The 20,173-nt window shown below is 43.4% G+C and overlaps 1 protein-coding gene across 1 annotated transcript in view; it reads left to right on the top strand.

Annotated features, from left to right (window-relative positions):
* The window catches only part of LOC122789609 (caseinolytic mitochondrial matrix peptidase proteolytic subunit), a 204,829-nt gene extending 188,032 nt beyond the window's left edge, over nt 1–16,797 (top strand). Inside the window, exon 7 of the mRNA XM_044056996.1 lies at nt 16,506–16,797. Coding sequence (XP_043912931.1) covers nt 16,506–16,669 — 164 coding nt within the window. The 3' untranslated portion in view covers nt 16,670–16,797. The remainder of the gene's footprint in view (nt 1–16,505) is intronic.
* The last annotated feature ends 3,376 nt before the right edge of the window (nt 16,798–20,173 follow it).

Here is a 20,173-nt window from a genome sequence, read left to right as displayed (position 1 = left end):
CCACAAAAGGAGGGGTAGTATCAATATTTGTCAGACACCCACACCTCCAGGTTGGTGGCACAGCACGAAGCATCAGAGACTATCCATGTGCGACTAACAGTGGGTAAAACTGCCTTCCAGTTTATAGCCTGCTACAGACCACCCTCCCAAACCCAGGAACCCCACTCGGCCTTCCTGAGAACACTGGAAAAATATGAAGGTCTCTCCAAACACCATTATATTGGGCGACTTCAACTACTCAAACATAGACTGGGAGCATTACTCTAACTCCAACACCCTAGCCCAAAGGTTCCTAGAATTTATAAACTCAAATGCTATGGAACAACTTGTTACCACTCCCACAAGAGGGGAGAACATACTGGATCTGATCATCCCCGACATGGGGACTCTATGCTCCAGACCAGAAGTGTATCCTTCACTGGTAAGATAAGACCATAAACTAATCTCACTGGATATTCACATCCCGACCCCACCCCCTGCCCAGAAAACCACAGTGAAAAACTTCTCTAAAGCAAATTTCTTACTCCTCAAAACCGAGGTGGAATCCTTCAAAGCCCTCGGGCCTGTGGAAAATATGGCCCAGACAGCAGAATCCTTTATAAACGCATTCTATGAACACCTTCAGGAATGCAAGGATCATGCAATCCCAAATAAAACCAAGGCCCAATTCTCCAAAGGCAGACGTCCTGTCTGGTGGACCCAAGCCATAAACAAACTATACAATAGAAGGAGGAAGCTACTACATGATAGAGCAAAATCCCAAAAAGGGAAGGCATCTCTGATCAGTATTAGCAAAAAACTACGGGCACTCATAAAATCATCTAAGGCCAGCTTCGAGAGAAAAATTGCACAGGACACTAAGGATAAGCACAAGGCTTTCTTTAGTTATGTTAGGAACCTGGGTAAGAATTCCCAGATATGCTCAGAATTAGTCCAAAATGACAAAAAAATACACCGAACCCACAGACATTGCCAACATCCTAGCTGACAGGTTCAGCGCAAACTTCTCCCCCCCCCCTTTTCCACCAAAAGGGCAAATATCTATCCCAGCAGAGTGCTGCCCCCCTGACATCTCAGATGCTCAGGTAAGAGCCACCCTCTCCAAAGCATAAAACACAGTATCAATGGGACCAGACGGTATCCCGGGCTGCATCCTACATGAACTCCAAGAAGAGCTAAACCCAAACATAAAACTACTGTTCAATCTCAGCCTTACTACAGGATATGTACCCAAAGAGTGGCGTACAGCAACAGTGGTCCCTCTCCACAAAGGTGGTGCCTCAACGGATCCTGGAAACTATCGCCCCATAAGCCTGACTAGCTTGGTCTGCAAAGCTATGGAAAGGATCATCATGGACCTCATAAATAAAGATATTGGGGACCTACAGACACTGGATCCTACCCAGTTTGGCTTTGTTAAGGGCAGATCCTGCCTCTTAAATCTGGTCGATTTCTTTGAAACAGTCACCAAGGCCATTGACTAGGGGAAGGTGGTCCACACAGCCTACCTGTACCTCGCAAAAGCCTTTGATACAATACCCCACTCGGGCATTATAGATAAGCTCAGCAGCTTAAATATAAACCCCTATGTCGCTAGATGGGTTGCAAACTGGCTCAAGGACAGAACCCACATGGTTAGAATTGCTGGAGCCATGTCAGACTCCAAACCAGTTACAAGTGGCATCCCACAAGGCTCAGTCCTGGGACCTCTCTTGTTCAGTATATATTTCTCGGAGGTACAAGCCAACACGGAAGGACTGTGGCTGACCAAGTTCGCAGATGACTGCAAACTGGGCGCCATAATCGACTCTCCAGCCGACACAAGCATCCTCCAAAAGGGCCTCATATAAACAGACAACTGGTGCCAGAGCCATGGCCTCAAGCTAAACGCCAAAAAGTGTATAGTCATCCCCTTTGGCAAAACCAAAGTGCCCACAAATTACCACATAGGTGGTAATCCATTAAGTACAGAAGAAGTAATTAGGGACCTGGGGACCCAAGTTGATAGCAGTCTCTCATTTGACAACCACGTGGCCAAAGTGGTTAGAAAAACATTTTATATAGCCCACCTAATCATGAAGGGATTCACATCTAGATCATGGGAGGTCATCGTGCCTCTTTACTCATCCCTTATCAGGCCCATAATTGAGTACAATGCCCCTTTTGGGATGTACCTTACCAGACACCTGCAGCAACTGGAAAGACCCCAAAAGTACCTCACCAAGAGGATCAAAGGGCTCAAACAGATGCCATATGTTGCCTGGTTAAAGAAACTCCAGCTCTACTCAGTGGCATACCGCCTGCTCAGAGGCGATCTGTGCCTGACGTATAAAGCCATGTCCAACCCAGAATTAATGGACATGCTGCACCTCAGACAATCCAAATCCCATCGAGCTACATGCTTGAGAGACTTGAACCTCAGCACTGAAATAAATAGGACATGCTGTAGGGACAGATTCATAACCTAGAGGCTCCCTTCACTCTGGAATAAAATCCCAGTCCAGAGTCCCCTCACTGACTCTCTTCAAGAGGAATCTTGATGAGTGGATGGGAGGTTGTAGGTTTACCCCGGGTATCACTTCTGTGTCACTGTTAGACAGAGGCACAGTATACTAACCTCGAAAAAGGGCATAGCAAAACGAATTTAAAATGGGTGGCGAAAGCCAAACACACTCTGGCTAGGCTTATAAATGCCCTAGGGCAGATAGCCTAGTATGAACCTATGAACACTGCTGCAGTCCAGGTTACCCTCCCTCCTTCCCCTCTTACTTGCTGGTACGTACCTATGTCTTCTACCCTTTACTACCTATGGGGAGTATTTGCTGGTAACTGAATGTTGTTGATTGCTTTTCTTATGTATGTTTTATTAGCAATTTGAATTGCCTACCTTTTTGGGGGCACCTGACATCTGGGGCAAGAAAAACTGAAAAAAATGGCGTCTGCTGCATCTTATATACCCCTGTCGCACTGACGTCAGGGAGGAGGTGACAGCAACCGATGCCGGACCAAGACTTTGGAACTCAGGCCGACTGGGGAACCGCCTGATGGCAGGATAACCCAAGTGTAATGACTGCAGCAGTGTATACACTTGAACATCTACATTGATGGTAGGTACAAAACTGGACTTTTGGCATAGTGGTATGTTGCTCTGACTGTAGTGCATAGGGTCCTGGGTTCAAGACTTGCCAGTGACATGCATGGTGGTAACGCAACATTTTATTCAAGCAACTTTCCAAAATTATACAAGCAGTGTTTAAAATGTGTCCCTGTTTTTTGACCTCCACCCCCCCCCAAAAAAAAAAACTGAAGTTGAAAATAAGTGCGAGAAGCTGTGCAAGATGTCTATGGCTTACACTACTGTCATTCTATTTATAGCGTGGGTGTGGAAGTAGATTTTTATGATGGAAATTTTCTGAATTGGGCAGTTTTGTCATTATTGGTTCATGCATTTTGTTTTAATGCCTACAGTACAGCTTACTGGAAAAATGTTCAAACAATACATTTAAAATGTGCTCTGTCTAACAAGTGTGTTGTATTATACAAGGAATATAACTTAATAAAGTCAGGAAGGTGTATCAAAGAAAAGAACACATGTATGTTTCTTGTTTTGTATGCAAGGGGCCATTGATTTGAAAATGGCCCAAAGGCCAGATGGATTGTCTTTGGATGTGGTGTGGGTTTCAGTGCTATTTCAGTGAATGCGAGTTTCAAGGGCAGAGAAGTTTTAATGCCAAGTCTGTTTTCATTGAGACAGTATCGCTTTGTTTAGCAGATGTCTTTTAGTGTTCGTGCATTGTTGTGCTGCAAAATGTAAAATTAAAATCCAAATAATCATTGTAGAAGTAAAGCAGTATGCACACATTAGTGTTTATGGTAAATGGGGAGAAATCACCAGGTAATGGGACATTGGAATGGCTTTAGGGGGACTCTGGTGCTATATTTTGGTTGTCTGTTCTTCAGTTTGCGTTTGAAATTTGGTATCCCATAATTCCATTGGAGTGGGTGGGGTTATGTAATTATGTATGCACATTAGATGTTAATCAGAGTAAGATTTGTATCTATTTTTCATGGGCCTTGTCTAGATTTTTGATGTTTCCAGGTTGAGAGGTATGTCCTTACCATCATGTCATCACTTCCAAGCTGCATCCTGTCAGTGAACCTACACTGAGTGTAGCAGTTTTTAGTTCATGTTTGGCAGGTTGGTTGTTTTTTACATCCAGCTTTCGCTCAACAAAGCTATCCCAGGTCACCTAGGCTGGGCAACTGGCTTCAGGCTGACAGCTTATTGACCAAAGGCTGCTGAGCTTTATGGTGGGCACACAATGACCGATAGGGGGCACATAAACCCCTCCCACCATTAGCATGGGTCCTGGCATAAATGAGTATAGGGCCAAGTCTTGAGTCCACTGATCATTGATAAATAATTATGCCATGCTGACATAAATCAACATGACCAAATCACCAGGAGACAAATTGTACACCATCAAGTGGCTAGCTGTAACAGTGCACAGTTTGTGGTCCATGTCCTCCTGTCTTGAGGATACTGCGCACCATAGTTGGTGTTCAAAGCTGTTAGTGTGTGCAATTCTTCTTTTATGCACCATGTGAGTCTGTACTGCTGCCCACAACTCCATTCTTGGGAGAGTTTGGAGTGGGAGGAGCCTCACAAAGATACAGGAAGAACATGCAGACTCTATACAGGCACCTCAGTGGGTCATAAGCATAGCAGTCTTAACATTTTTTTAAATTTTTTTATTTTATTTTACATTTGTTGACCGGGAGAATCCAACTGGATAAATGTCCATTTTCAGCGGAGGCCCAGGGAGAAAAGCTCCAGAGTTTATAAATATACAAAGGCAAGCAAACACATAGAGTCATTTAACAAATACAGAGCCCCAAGTACAAAAATAAAACATATTAGAAGTATATAGAGAAAAAAATATATATTTTAGCTGCAAATTGTAGTAGCAGGACACGTTAGTTGTATGTCCAGTAATTTCAACTTGAATTAATGAGTATGTATAATTCACCCATAGATATGTGTAAATTTACAGTATATTGTTTGAGTATGAAGGTGTATGAAAGAGTTGGGGAGTACAGTGAGTAGCAGATTGCTTTCAGGAGTATAGTAGAACTCCTAGTAGATGAGGTTTGCGTATTAAGAAAACTAGTACATACAGTAAATTAATATGCAGAGGTTGATAAAGTCCTGAGGGAAAAGCAGGTGTAGAAGGTCAACCTGGGGGATGGCATGGGCATTGTCTATTGATAAACAGGTGTTCCTTTAGTAGTTGTTTACACTTAGGTTCATAGGTTCATAGGTTCATACTAGGCTATCTGCCCGAGGGCATTTACAAGCCTAGCCCATCGTTTTGTGGCTTACGCCACCCCTTTAGTATGGGGAACTATACCCATTATTTTGCTGTGCCTCTGTCGAGCAGTGACACTGAGGTAATCCCTGGGGTATATCTGCGATCTCCCATCCATTGGTCAAGATTTCTCTTGAACAAGGCCAGCGAGGTGCTCTGCCTCACATGTACCGGGATTTTGTTCCACAGCATAGGGAGTCTTTGGGTGATGAATCTATCCCTCCAGCACATCCTATTAATAGCCGTGTCGAGGTTTAAGTCTCCGCCCTTGTGGCTCTGATGGATCTAGATTTTTGAGGTGAAGCATATTCATCAAATCTGGGTTTGACATGGCCTTGTATGTTAGGCAAAGGTCACCTCTGAGCAAGCGGTGGCGACTGAATAGAGCTGGAGTTCTTTCAGTCGGGCAGCATAGGACAGATTTTGAGACCCTTTATCCTTTTGGTGAGGAACTTTGTGGCCTCTCCAGCTGCTGCAAGTGTCGGGTCAGATACATTCCGAATGGGGCATTGTACTCAATCATTGGTCTGATGAGTGATGAGTAAAGGGAGACTATGACCTCCCTTGATCTAGATGAGAATCCCTTCATGATAAGGTGGGCAATGTAGAAGGTCTTCCTAACTACTTTAGCTACATGGGTGTCGAATGACAGACTACTATCAACCTGGGTCCCCAGGTCCCTGATAACTTCTTCTGTGCTCAGTGGATTGCCACCTATTTGGTAGCTAGGGGTAACCTTGTTTTTCCCGAAGGGTATGACTATGCATTTTTGGCATTTAACTTTAGGCCGTGGCTCTGGCACCAGTTATCCGTTTCTGTGAGACCCTTCTGAAGGATATCTGTGTCAGATGTGTTTTCTACTATGGCCCAGTTTGCAGTCATCTGCAAACTTTGTCAGCCATAACCCTCCTGTGTTTGCTTGTACTTCAGAAAAGTAGATGCCAAACAAGAGTGGGCCCAGGACTGAGCCCTGTGGGACACCACTTGTGACAGGCTTTGAGTCTGACATGGCGCCAGCAACTCTGACCCTGTGGGTTCTGTCACTCAGCCAGTTTGCAACCCATCTTGTGATGTATGGGTTAACATTTAAGCTGATGAGTTTTTCAATGATACCCGAGTGGGGTATTGTATCGAAGGCCTTAGCCAGATCGAGGTAGGCTGTATGGACTGCCTTTCCTCATCAATGGCTTTGGTGACTGTTTCAAAAAGTCAACCAAGTTTAAAAGGCATGATCTGCCTTTGACAAAGCCAAACTGGGTTGGATCCAAAGTCTGCAAATTCCCTATGTCTTTATTTATGAGGTCCATTATGATCCTCTCCATGGCTTTGCAGATAAGGCTTGTCAAGCTAATGGGCGGTAATTTCCAGGGTCTGTGGAGGCACCGCCTTTGTGAAGTGGGACCACAGTTGCAGTGCGCCACTCCTGGTGCAGTATCCAGAGGTAAGACTTTGATTAAGCAGCTGTCCTAGCTGTGGGTTTAATTCCTCATTGAGTTCGTGGAGCACACAGCCGGGGACACCATCAGGTCCCATGGATGCTGTGTTTTTTGCTTTGGAGAGAGCAGTTCTCACTTGGGCGCTGGAGATGTTTGGGGGGCTACACTCGTTTGGTATAGATATCTCTCCTTTTGGGGAGGGGAGAAGTTTGCACTGAACCTGTCAGCCAGTATGTTGGCAATGTCTATAGGATCAGTAATCTTCACATCATTTTGAACTAGTTCTGAGCATATCTGGGAGTTTCCTCCTAGGTTTCTAACATAGCTAAAGAAGGCCTTATGATTGTCTTTTGAGTCTTTAGCTATTTTTCTCTCGAAATTTGCTTTGGATGATTTTATGATAGCTCTTAGTTTTTTACTTATAGTGATCAAGGGTGTCTTACATTTTAAGGATTTTGCTCTATCTTGTAGTAGCTTCCTCCTTTTGTTGTAGAGTTTGTTTATGGCTGGGGTCCACCAGACTGGACGCTTGCCTTTGGTACAAAGAGTCTTTGTTTTGCTTGGGATTGCCTTATCCATGCAGTCCTGCAGGTGCTGGTAGAAGGCATTTGTAAGTGATTCAGCGGCTTGAGTATTGTTTTCCGCCGGCTCGGGGGCCTGAAAGGAGACCACACTAGTCTTTAGAAGTGTGAAGTCGGCTTTTGAGAAGTTCTTTACTGTGGTCTTTATTTCAGGTGGGGTGGGATGAGGACCTCCAGCGAGATTAGTTTGTGATCTGATCTCACCAGTGAGGGGTATACTTCCGGTGTTGAACATTGTGCTCCCATGTTCGTGATGATGAGATCAAGTATGTTATCTCCTCTTGTGGGGATGGTGACTAGTTGTTCCATGGCATTTGAGTTTATGAATTCCAGGAACTTTTGGGCTAGGGTGTTTGGGCTTGAGTAGTGTTCCCAGTCTATATTAGGGTAATTGAAGTCACCTAGTATGATGGTGTTTGGTGATACATTTATCCCTCTAGTGTTTTCAGGAAGGCCATGTGAGGTTCCTGAGTTTGTGAGGGTGGCCTGTAACATGCTACAATTTGCAGAGCAGTCTTGCCTATGGTTAATTGCACCTGGATGGTCTCCGATGCATCGTCGCGTTGCCACCAGTCTTGAGGTGTGGGTGTCCTTGATGAATATGGATACCCCCTCCTTTCTTGGTATTGTCCGGATTTTGGGGCGGAACGCATGATATGAGGTAAAACCTGATAGCGCTGGGGTGCTCTCAGGAGCCTTGAACCAGGTTTCTGTCACAGCACAGACATCGATGTTCTCCATACTGAGAAGGGCCTCGAGTGCGTGCATTTTGAGATTTAGACTTCTGGCATTGAGCAGCATTACCCTTAGTTTTTTCCTTTTTGTGTTCTAGGGTGGTAGGTTTAGAATTTGAGCCTTGCCTAAAAAGGCACTATGGGGTGGCAAGAGCCTTTGCCAATATCCGAATCCCAGGGTGACAGGTGCAAGCCGTCCCTTGCGAAGCAGCGTGGCTTGTCCAGCATGTCATCCCAGGCAGACAGATACTGGATCCCCTTTGAATGACACCAGTGTTTAAGCCAATTGTTAAAGCTGATCATCTTATCTCTGTATTGTGGCATCATTCTTGGTGAAGGTAGGATACTGCTCAAGGTCAGGGTCATACCTGCCTGGGCTACATAATCAGAGAGCTCCTCAATGTCTCTTTTCATGTAGTCCAAGGAGGTGCGTCTCAGGTCGTTTACACCAGCGTGGACAATGACTGAGTCATATTTGTACCTGCTGTTGAGAGACCTGAGTGCTTGCGTTATGTGGCGGATTCTAGCGCCCGACAGGCAGCTTACTGTGACCTTCTCCTTACTCAGTCTGGTGAGCGGGACGTCAGTGTGTCTGACTATGGAGTCACCAATGACTAGTGTGTCTGGCATTGTGTTTGGCCTTAAGGGCTGTGACTGTTTGACACTCTGACTGTGAGGTCTATGTGTTGCGGGTGTTGTGTTCTGAGGTGGTGGTTGTTTGGGTGTCTGCTTTGGTGGCCTCTGCTGTTTTGGTAGATTTTGATCAGAGCCTCGAGTATGTCTTTGTGTGTTTATGTGTATGATTTGAGGTTGTAATGGTACTATGTGAGACTGGGTCTATAGTGTGTGTGGTAACCTTCTCCTCCTGACTGGTCTTGCCAGTCCTATGTTGAGAGAGCTCAGCCTCCAGTTTGGCCGTATAGTTGCATCTCTCGCATGTATTTGTGTTTTGTGGGAGGAGGAGAGGGTTGTCTGTGTACATGAGGCAATTGTAACATTGCCTCAATATTCCCAGGTTCACCAGCTGAGCAGGAGAGGACACTAGCAACTGATCCTCGACATGCTAGAAGGATAGACAAAAACTTTAAAAAGATTCGGGGACGTGGGTGACCGAGAAATGGGGGGTTGCCTTTTTGGGGTACTATCTATGACAAGAGTGCCGTATCAAGGTAATAAGTACTGTAGGAGCAAGTGCTAGGTTTAACAGATAGAGAATAGTCTACTTGGAGTCAAGTAGAGATGATCTTTTTAGTTATAGGATACGCTGATTTGATCAGTAGTATAGTTCGAGGAAGGTAGTTTTAAGGGAAAATTTGAAGAGTAGACTTTAGGTAGCCCGAATAGTTTAAACCTGCTTAACCGGCGCTGCCCTAGTGTGCAACAGTGGCAACTCCGCGCTAACGCGCGTTTACCGCGTTTTATACCAGGGGGCTGGAAAAAGCTAGAAACTGGCCCAAAACAACCAATGATAATGATATAATTTGCTAAGGTAATGTCAGGGGGCAGTGAGTTCCAGATCTTGCCTATGTAGTAAGGAAAGAGGGAGTTTCCTGATGAGTTGTTGGTTCTGGTGACCTTGATTAAGGTCCTGTCACTAGAATGTAGTTGTCTTGGGTTTTCCTGTATTTTAAGTACATTAGATAGTGCTGGTATTTTGTCTTGGGTTTTCGTGCATTTTAAGTACATTAGATAGTGCTGGTATTTATCTGGATAAAGTAGGTGTTTTTAGCGAACGCTAGTTGGTGGAAGGTAATGAGATTTTGAAGTTTAAGCCACGTTAGTTGGTTTAGTGAGTGGCAATGATGTGAACGGTAGGGAGCATTTTGTGGCAAATCTGGCAATTTGATTGTAGCATGTTTCTAATTTTGTAATTTCTGTTTTGGACGGGTTGGTGAAGACGGGGCAGGATATAGAAGTGTGGATAATAGCAGAGTTTGAGCCATGGTAATTTTAGTCTGTTGGTTTAGGTATGTTTTATTTTTGTACAGACTGCCTAGTTTTCTGTGTGTGTTTTTGATGGTTTGATTTATGTGGAAGTCCAACTTCAGTTTGTTGTCAGTTGTAACACCCAGTAGTTGTGTGTGCGAGTCTGAAAAGATAATGATACCATCGTTAGACATAACACTGGCAGAATCCGCATCGAAGTTGGATTTATTTGGCAGTGGTTCATAAGTTTTACAGGTTCATTACTGTGTTTTATTTCTATAGGCAGAAGTAATACGCACATAGAAGGTTGAAGGGAGGCAAGGAAACTGAGTGAAAAAACGGTGCATACTTTGTGTCAGCAATAAGACAACAATTAAATGCATTCATATATAAACAATATTTACATGGTCTCTCCTATGAATTTTTGTATATGATGCAACTTCTTATTTCGGCTTTTCACGGTTAGGGGTCACAACAGAGGATCACCTGTCCGCTCATGATTGGCAGTGGAGTTTTACGATGTTGAGTTGCCAACCCCGGCGCCCAACCTTCCACAGAAGACACACACACACACACACACACACACACACACACACACACACACACTCGCACACTCTCACACGCACACGCACGCACTCACACGCACGCACTCGCACACATGCACGCACTCACACACATGCACGCACTCACACACACACGCACTCACACCAAGGGCTAATTTAGAGAGTCCAATCCACGTACATGTCTTTGGGATTTGGGAGGAAACAGGAGTACCCGGAGGAAACCCACGCAACCACAGGGAGGACATGCAGACTCTGCACAGAAGGCACCCCAGCCGAAGATCGAACCAGAGAACCTCTTGCAGTGAGGCGGCAACACTAACAGCTGCACCACCGCGGCCGCCCTTTGTATATGATGCCCCATTAAGGGTAAATAAGATAAAAAACACACATGCAGCTTTTACACTGTCTCTGGTGTGCGTATGTGTGCATATGCATGTGGTGCGTGTGTGTGCTCGTGTGGTGCGTGTGTGCACGCGTGTGGTGCGTGTGCACGTGCGAGTGTGTGTGTGTGTGTGTGTGTGTGTGTGTGTGTGTGTGTGTGTGTGTGTGTGTGTGTGTGTGTGTGCGCGCGCTTGTGTGATCACTCATGACATATGAGGTAGAAGTAACAGCAGTAGTATAGTGTACAGCATATCTCTCAGCTGTCCACATTTTACACAGTCTCTGGTGTGTGTGTGTGATCACTCATGACATATGCGGTATTAGTAACAGCAGTAGTATAGTGTACAGCATACCTCCCAGCTGTCCACATTTTCCCCAGAATGTTCAGATTTTTGCATCATATTTTTTGGTCTGTTCCTCTTAAAAGTTGTGATTTTCTGACAAATCACTGGAATTATCTGAGGATTTAAGTTACTAAATAATGACATATGTTTGAGTGTCAGACTTCATATCCTTCAGAAGAATGCATAGTAACACTAATTCTGTTATTCTAGCAACTTTTTAAGTTTTTAAGAGCAATGTTTAAAATATGTCCCTATGTTTGGGCTTCTGTCCCTACATTGTCAGGCTTTGTCCAGATATTTGCACTAAGAGGTTGAGAGGCATGGTGTGCATATTCTACTGTGAATATACATTTAAGTTCATGACACTGTTATGTACAAAGAACAGCATGTGTGTCAACAGTAAACATGGTATTAATGCAAGAAAAATGCATGTGTATAATGTGTATATGTGTGTACACACACCAAGTATGTCCAGTGACAGCAAACTGAAGTATCCAATGGATGTTAAAGTGCCAACAGATGGATATCTGCAGTTTGTGTGGATGCTGGAGCAGAGTAGATGTACCAATAAGTGGATAAAAGTCTGGACAGGAAGTGAATGCCTGTGGGTATGTGCGAAAGTGTGTGTCTAGGGTAATTGGAATGCATTACACAAGTGGATTTAAGTGCGGTACATTTATTATTTATTATTTATTTATTTGCCATTTGTTAATCGGGTTAGTCCAACTGAGCCATTGGCCCATTTTCAGTAGAGACCTGAGGAGAAAAGCTCTAGGAATGATAAACTTTAGTATATTCATTACAATACAGTAAAATGTAAGAAATTAACAATGTACATAGAGAAGAGAAAAAAAATTGAAATGAGATGCATAAAGGTAACAGAGTCTTGTAGAGGTATAAACTAATCAAATATATGCAAAGAAAAGTTTAACAACTTTGTTCCAATTTCATGTTCAAGTCTTTGTCTTACAGCAGGTGTGCAAGTGTGAGTCCATGTGTATGCAAAATAGTTTAACAACTTAATTTGGTTGTTATGCTCTAGTCTCAAATCATTAAGTCATTGTCAATTATTGTGTGAAGCATAGATTTTTAGAGGATATTCTTTACATGGAAGAATACAGAGAGTAAGAGTAAACTTTTGGGTAAGACTTAGACAGGTTAAAACATAGAATTGAATAAGTTACAGCTAGAATTTCAAGATGTCCATTGGTAGTGTTTGTTACTGTTAACACAGCTCCCTAGCAAAAGTGCAGAAGATTGCAATAGTAACCGTTATACTTTTCAGGCATTTAGCTCTGCACACCTCTTTATACTAACTCCAAGACTGCTGACTCAAATAACGGGGAATACTCCAAGATACAGGTTCAGACACAGTGTGCATCACTTCATTCTCAGTTACAATTCTGGGGATCTTGGTTACCCTCCCTAAACTTCTGCAGACTCCTATGTTACTCAGCTAAAGGTAGCTGAAATGCATGACAGGCTGTTACTTTGTATCACGCTGATTAGTGGGAATTAGGTAAGGCATAACTTGTGATATTCTTTCTGTTAAATAGAAGCAGGCAAAACCCATTTTGTTATATTTTTTATTTACTTACATACATTTACATTCACATTTGTTAACCAGGTAAGCACACTGATCCAAGGACCCTTTTTAGGCAAAACACAGAGCTATGGGTCAAAAATGACATTTAACAGAAGAAAGTAATCAAAACAAAAACATATCCTACAGTGTTTTTAGTTTAGATAAATATAAAAAGAACATACTATTATACTTTAAGTTACAAACATTTCAGGAAAATAATTGCATATTATTATTATATAGAATGCTGCAGATATTTCTGGTAATAAACTGGAAGTTCATGTTATGAAGTCTTTTTAAAAGAGTGGTACTAATAAACTAGAAAAGGAGAGTGTTGCCAATAAGGATTGTAAGTTGACAGAATTGCTGAAAAATTCTGAGAGGATTACACATTGGAGTGAAACCCAAAGAAAATAAATTTATTTCAGAATATGGCAGATAGAGATAAGAACCGGTACCCAAGGTGAGCACGTGTTTCAGTAACAGATGAGTGGGAGCAATAGAACAAGGGCCATGTAGGTGTTTAACCAGGAATACCTAAGTGTCTGTCTTTTATTTGAGGTCCACCTTGACTTTTTTTTTTTTTAATACTTGGAGAAAGGAGGGGTGTCTGTTAACAGGGAGGGGGATCCAGGAGGTGGATGTTTAAACAAGTGTTCTGCAGCACAGTGTTGGCAAGCTGTTGCCCTGAAATGAAGTAGGGTTTGAAGAGAGCAGGCAGTAGCAGTCAATGGGGAATTTAAATGTGTGTGTTACGGAGTAGGAATGCTGTGGAGAAAACTGGAAACCTGTTCATTTTTAGAAACAGTAGTGCAGTGGTGGTGGTCATCTCAGGACATTATTTGGTAGAGTATTAGACAGCTGAAGGTGGGCAAAACAATTTAGGATGGTATTTGGTAATGTACTACATGACTGGAGGCAGGTAAAACACCAGTCACAATGTTATCTGTCAATGTATCACAGACATGAGGTGTAAAAGATGGTGAGTTTGGCTTTAGATATCAACTAACATGCTGTCACAAGTATGAAGGACCATGGAATCTGTCCAACTGCACATTCAGATGGGTATCTGTATGAAATCTCATACAGCAGTTTGAGAACCTTGCAGTGTCTGAGGTCCTCAAGTTTTTGTCAGAGAACAACCAAGGACACTGCAGTGATATAATTTTATATATATTTATTTATATATATATATATATATATATATATATATATATATATATAAAACCCCATAATATACAATGTTCAGCCTGAGTGATAATTGATACAGTGGAAACCTTTGTGTTTATCCCTTTTCACTCTGACTAGACCTCTGTAATACAATTCTGGATTGCAGTAAGACAGAAGCCTACCTACATTCAGCATCTATGGCCACTGTCTTGCTCAGTCATAGTCAGTGTTGCACTGAGCCCTGTGACTTTAATACAGAAGATTAAGGTTCTTCGCTGCTAACAGGCTCCATCAGTCTGAATTTGTGACACTTAGCCAGACAATGCTCATGGACCCCCCCACTGCTTAATGATCATGTTTAACTCTGATGAGCATAACAACTGTCTGTATTAAAGGCCATATGAAGTAAAATGACAGTAGAATGACTAATGGAGCAAGTAAAACCTGACTTAACCTTCCTAATGCGGTATTAAGGTTTTGTGCAGATGCATGGAGTTCAGAAATGAGCTCTGAATTTGGCTGCATTGTCTAGGGGTGCTGCCTTGCAGGAGTCCTTCATGGAATAAAGGGGGTACTACATTGTCTTCAATGTAGTCTCACAAAACAGAGCTTGTCTGGTCTAGAGGAACATGATGCTATTTTTGGTGGTTCTGTGTTTAGCATTGCATGGAAGATGGGGTGCATTAGTACTGTGCTTGGTATTGCATGGAGGGTGGGGTGCATTAGTACTGTGCTTGGTAATGCATGGAAGGTGGGGTGCATTAGTACTGTGCTTGGTATTGCATGGAGGGTGAGGTGCATTAGTACTGTGCTTGGCTCTGCATGGAAGGTGGGGTGCATTAGTACTGTGCTTGGCACTGCATGGAAGATGGGGTGCATAAGTACTGTGCTTGGCATTACATGGAGGGTGGGGTGCATTAGTATTGTGCTTGGTGCTGCATGGAAGGTGGGGTGCATTAGTACTGTGCTTGGCACTGCATAGAAGGTGGGGTACATTAGTTCTTCACTTGGTTTTGCATGGAAGGTGGGGTGCATTAGTACTGCACTTGGTATTGCATGGAAGGTGAGGTGCATTAGTACTGTGCTTGGTATTGCATGGAGGGTGGGGTGCATTAGTACTGTGCTTGGCACTGCATGGAAGGTGGGGTGCATTAGTACTGTGCTTGGCACTGCATGGAAGATGGGGTGCGTTAGTACTGTGCTTGGCATTGCATGGAGGGTGGGGTGCATTAGTACTGCGCTTGGCATTGCATGCATTAGTACTGCACTTGGTATTGCAAGGAAGGTGGGGTGCATTAGTACTGTGCTTGGTATTGCATGAAGGGTGGGGTGCATTAGTACTGTGCTTGGCACTGCATGGAAGGTGGGGTGCATTAGTACTGTGCTTGGCACTGCATGGAAGGTGGGGTGCGTTAGTACTGTGCTTGGCACTGCATGGAAGATGGGGTGCATTAATACTTGGTTGTGCATGGAAGGTGGGGTGCATTAGTACTGTGCTTGGCATTGCATGGAAGGTGAGGTGCATTAGTACTGCGCTTGATATTGCATTGAGGCTGGGGTGCATTAGTACTGCACTTGGTATTGCATGGAGGGTGGGGTGCATTAGTACTGTGCTTGGCATTGTGTGGAGGGTGGGGTGCATTAGTACTGCACTTGGCATTGGATGGAAGGAGGGATGCATTAGTACTTTGCTTGGCATTGTATGGAAGGTGGGGTGCATTAGTACTGTGCTTGGCATTGCATGGAAGGTGGGGTGCATTAGTACTGTACTTGGCATTGCATGGACGGTGGGGTGCATTAGTACTGTGCTTGGCATTGTATGGAAGGTGGGGTGCATTAGTACTGTGCTTGGCATTGCATGGAAGGTAAGGTGCATTAGTACTGCACTTGGTATTGGATGGAAGGTGGGGTGCATTAGTACTGTGCTTGGCACTGCATGGAAGGTAGGGTGCATTAGTACTGTGCTTGGGTTTGCATGGAAGGTGGGGTGCATTAGTACTTGCTTGGCAATTCATGAAAGGTGGGGAGCATTAGTACTGTGCTTGGCGCTGCATGGAACGTAAGGTGCATTAGTACTGCACTTGGCATTGGATGGAAGGTGGGGTGCATTAGTACTGCGTTTGGCACTGCATGGAAGGTAGGGTGCATTAGTACTGTGCTTGGTATTGCATGGAGGGTGGAGTGCATTAGTACTGTGCTTGGCAATGCATGGTGGGGGGCCTTAGTACTGCTCTTGGCATTGCATGGAAGGTGAGGTGCACTATGATAAAAAGGAACAATGATAGCAAATGATGCCATATGTAAGCACTTGGTGTTGATCATATGGAACATAAAGGTAGACTAAAAATATGAAACTCAACAGCAGCAGTGAATGTTTTGTGAAAACGCTGTTAATATTTGTTTTACTCTTCCTTGGTAGAAAATGTAATGGAGCGAGATCGTTACATGAGCCCTGTGGAGGCACAGGAGTTCGGAATCATTGATAAAGTCTTAGTCCATCCTCCTCATGATGGTGAAGATGAACCAACACTTGTGCAGAAAGAAGATTCCTCCTCCTCGTCATCTTCTTCACCTGAGCCATAAAACACACTGAATCTAGTTTTTCTTGGCTCTCTCTTCAGTTTATTTTATGTTTATGGATAATTAATTTTACAGCACATTTAAGTATTAGAAACAATTTGTAAATTAAATGGTTATTTTTGTGAACTGCCTGCAAGTTTATTGGCATTTCTTTTTCTGCTCATCACTTACTGTGTTTATAGTTTTTGTGCATATTGTTTTTGTATTTATTTGTCCTGATTTCTATCGTTATTACTCCAGTCTGTTAATGCTAATTGTTTGTAGGATTAATTGGGCTTACTTGGGTTACGTCTTCATAAAAGGACCTGATAGAACTTAAAGGTTCATAGGTTGTTACTAGGCTAATCACCACTAGGGCCCATACAGACCTATCCGAGCACCCCAAACCCGTTTGGATCATGAATATCATGAGCATCTCTACTGGGGAGCATGTTAGTAGGGAGGTAACTTAGGGGATCTGTAGGGGGTGGGTAGGTTAATACAGTTCTTGATAGCACATGTCCATAAGGGAAATGGGAGCCAGACCAGGGGTAAATTTATGACTTCCCATTCAATTGTCAAGGTTTTGTTTAAATATGGTCTGAGATGAACTATAGTTTACATGGATGGAGAGCCTATTGCATAGCGTAGGGATCCTTTGGGACATGTATCTGTCTCTCTCTCCAGTGCATGCTGCTTATGTCATAAGCAAAGTTCAGATCCCTGGATCTAATGTTTCTAGTGCAGTTTGCTTTGCATATGTGCAACATATCCATAAGGGCTGGTGTGAGGAAGCCCTGTAAAAAAGGAAAAAAATCTCTCAGCAGCATCTAAGATGCTTAATACAGAGGCATAGTCATTAGGTGATCAATGTAGGACAGGGTATTCACACTCTGAATTCTCCTGGTGAAAAACTTTTGTGGACATTCCAACTGTTGCAGGTGTATGGTTATAAAAATGCCAAAAGGGGCACTATACTCAATGTAGGGTCTGCAAAGGGCAGAGTAGAATGGTAGTATAATTTCCTTGGACCTGGATGCCATACCCTTACCTATAAGTTGGGTGACATAAAATTATTTTCTTGCTGTCTTGGCTAGGTGTTGGTCAAAGGCCAGATTGCTGCCTACACGTGGTCCGAGATCCCTTACTACTGGGTCAACTTTTTGGGGTGTTTTATCGATTGAGTAATTAACTTGGGTTGAGCATTTCCCAAAGGGCATTATAATGCATTTTTTTGGCATTGAGTTTTTGGCTATGGCTTTGGTACCAGTCATTAGTTTGTGTTGAACCCACTTACAAGATGTTGTCCTGGGGGGGGGGGTCCATAATAGCTTCCCATTTATCATCTGAAGGCTTGGGCAGCCAGAGGGCTTGATCTTCAGCCTTTACTTCTGAGAAGTAGATGGCAAAGAGCAGGCTTAGCACAGAGCTCTGAGTTACTCCACTAGTTATCAGTCTCTTGGAGGAGGAGATCTTACTGATCCTGACTTCTTGGGCCCTGTTTGTCAGCTAGCCGGCAAATCTAGCAAGTTATGTAGAGATTTATACCTAGCTCAGAGAGCTTGTCAACAATGCCTGAGTCATGTATCAAACACCTTGGCCAGGTCAAGATATGCCATGTGCACTGTTTTACCCCTGTCCGTTGCCTTTGTGACCCTTTCAAAGAAGTCTGCTATGTTAATTAGGCGTGCCATAGTGGGATAGGTCCAGTGTCCGTAGGTTGCCAGTGTCTTTGTTAATCATGCCATGATGATTTGTTCCATGGCTTTGCATATCGGGTTTGTTGGACTGATGGGTCTGTAGTTCCTTCGGTTTGTTGATAGCCAACCCTTGTGGAGGAGAATAACTGTTGTAGTCCTCCATTCACTTGGAATGTAGACTGTTTTAAGGTTGTATTTAAAGAATGCCTAAAGTGTTCCTGATAGGTCATGTAGGCTGTTCAGAAGGCAACCAGAGATGTTGAGAACCACAGAGGTAGAGTTCTTGGCTTTCGCAAGTGCTGCCAGCATCTAGTCCCTGCTAATAGTTGGGGAAGTATTTGGAGGAGATTTCACCTGGAGAGTGGTGGGGGGGTGAAGTTTGAGCCGAACATATCAGTTACCTGATTGGTGAAGATGTTGCCTTTCCCCACAGTTAAGCACACTGCTGTGTGTTACCTTTAAATTCCTGGACATAGCTGAAGAAGGCCTTGATTGTCCTTAGCTTAGGAGGCTATTCTAACCTCATAGTTGGCTTTGTCAGACTTAATTAGACCTCTTAGTTTCTTGTTTAGTTGCATAACAGCACACTTGTCTTGAAGGGAGTTGCTCTTCCTAATTTTGGCCATGAGTTTTTTTTTCTTTTATTCTATACTCTGTTTAGGTGAGAATTCCACCGGTGAGGTTTATTTTTAGTGTTTGTTTTGGGCTTCTGGTAGGTATGGCATCCTCTATGGAGCCATTCACGTGTCTGTATATGGACTCTGTGATTAAATCTGCATAAGTGGCTGTGGTCTCAGGGTTAGGGAGCCTTAAATTTTGACAAAATGTCACTAAATAGGAAGTAGTTTTCCTTAGAATAATTCCAAACTGTTACTGTTTTAGCTGGGCTTTCTGGGTTGATTTTTACTTCAAAGGAGACAGCTTCATGAACAAGTGACGGCATGACACTGGGTGGGGTGAGTGCAGTGCCTCTCCCATGTTGGTGACTACCAGATCCAGTATGTTTGATCCTCTAATTGAAGTGTGCACTATCTGTTCCAGGGTGTTTGTGTTAAACAAAAGTCCAGGAAGGGTTGTGCCTGTGAGTTTGAAGTAGTGTAAGTTTCCCAGTCTATACAGGGTTTAAAGTCTTCCATAAATAACTTATTTGGTTTGATGGTGAGCACTGTATGGGCACAAGTGGAGAACTGCGACTAGCAGTGATATGGTGAGGGACTTTATCTAAGGTGACTAGCAAATAGATGAACTCCCTGGTATCAGCCTGTTTAACCAACGTGGAGGTATGTTTGTTGCTAATGTAGTTTGAGACGTCCACCTTTGGCCCCAGTCTTGCTGCTCTTGGCACTGTAGCCTTACACTACTGGAGTACTTTCTAAGGCTTTAAACCAAGTCGCAGTCATGGCACAGATGTCTGCATTCTCCAGAGTGAGGAGGGCTTGAAGGGTGTGGAGTTTTTTTGTTTAGGCTTCTGTCATTGACCAGTAACACCTTAAGGTTGCTTGGAGACCTTTTCAGTATGTTGGTAGTTTTGTCTTTTTGACGTTACCTAAAATGTGTTGTAAAGTGGTAGGTAAAGTTTTGGCCAGTGTCTAAAAGTCTAGTTGGGTGCAGCCAAACCTTGACAAAACAATGTGGTCTGTTGACTATGTAACACCATGCTGACAGATGTTGTTTCCCCCGGAGTGACACCAGAAACTAAACCAATAATTAGAATTAGTCATTTTGTATTCAAACATCCTTACTGAATGTAGAATGCTGCTCAGTGCAAGGCTTGTACCTGTCTGTGACACACATTCCAAGAGATCCATTAAGTCTCTTTTCATAAAAT

The sequence above is a fragment of the Protopterus annectens genome, chromosome 15.part0, assembly GCF_019279795.1.
Source record: "Protopterus annectens isolate FY-2018-M chromosome 15.part0, PAN1.0, whole genome shotgun sequence".
Taxonomy (NCBI): domain Eukaryota; kingdom Metazoa; phylum Chordata; order Ceratodontiformes; family Protopteridae; genus Protopterus; species Protopterus annectens.
Note: the sequence above shows the minus strand (reverse complement) of the source record. Positions and strands in the feature narration are given on the sequence as shown.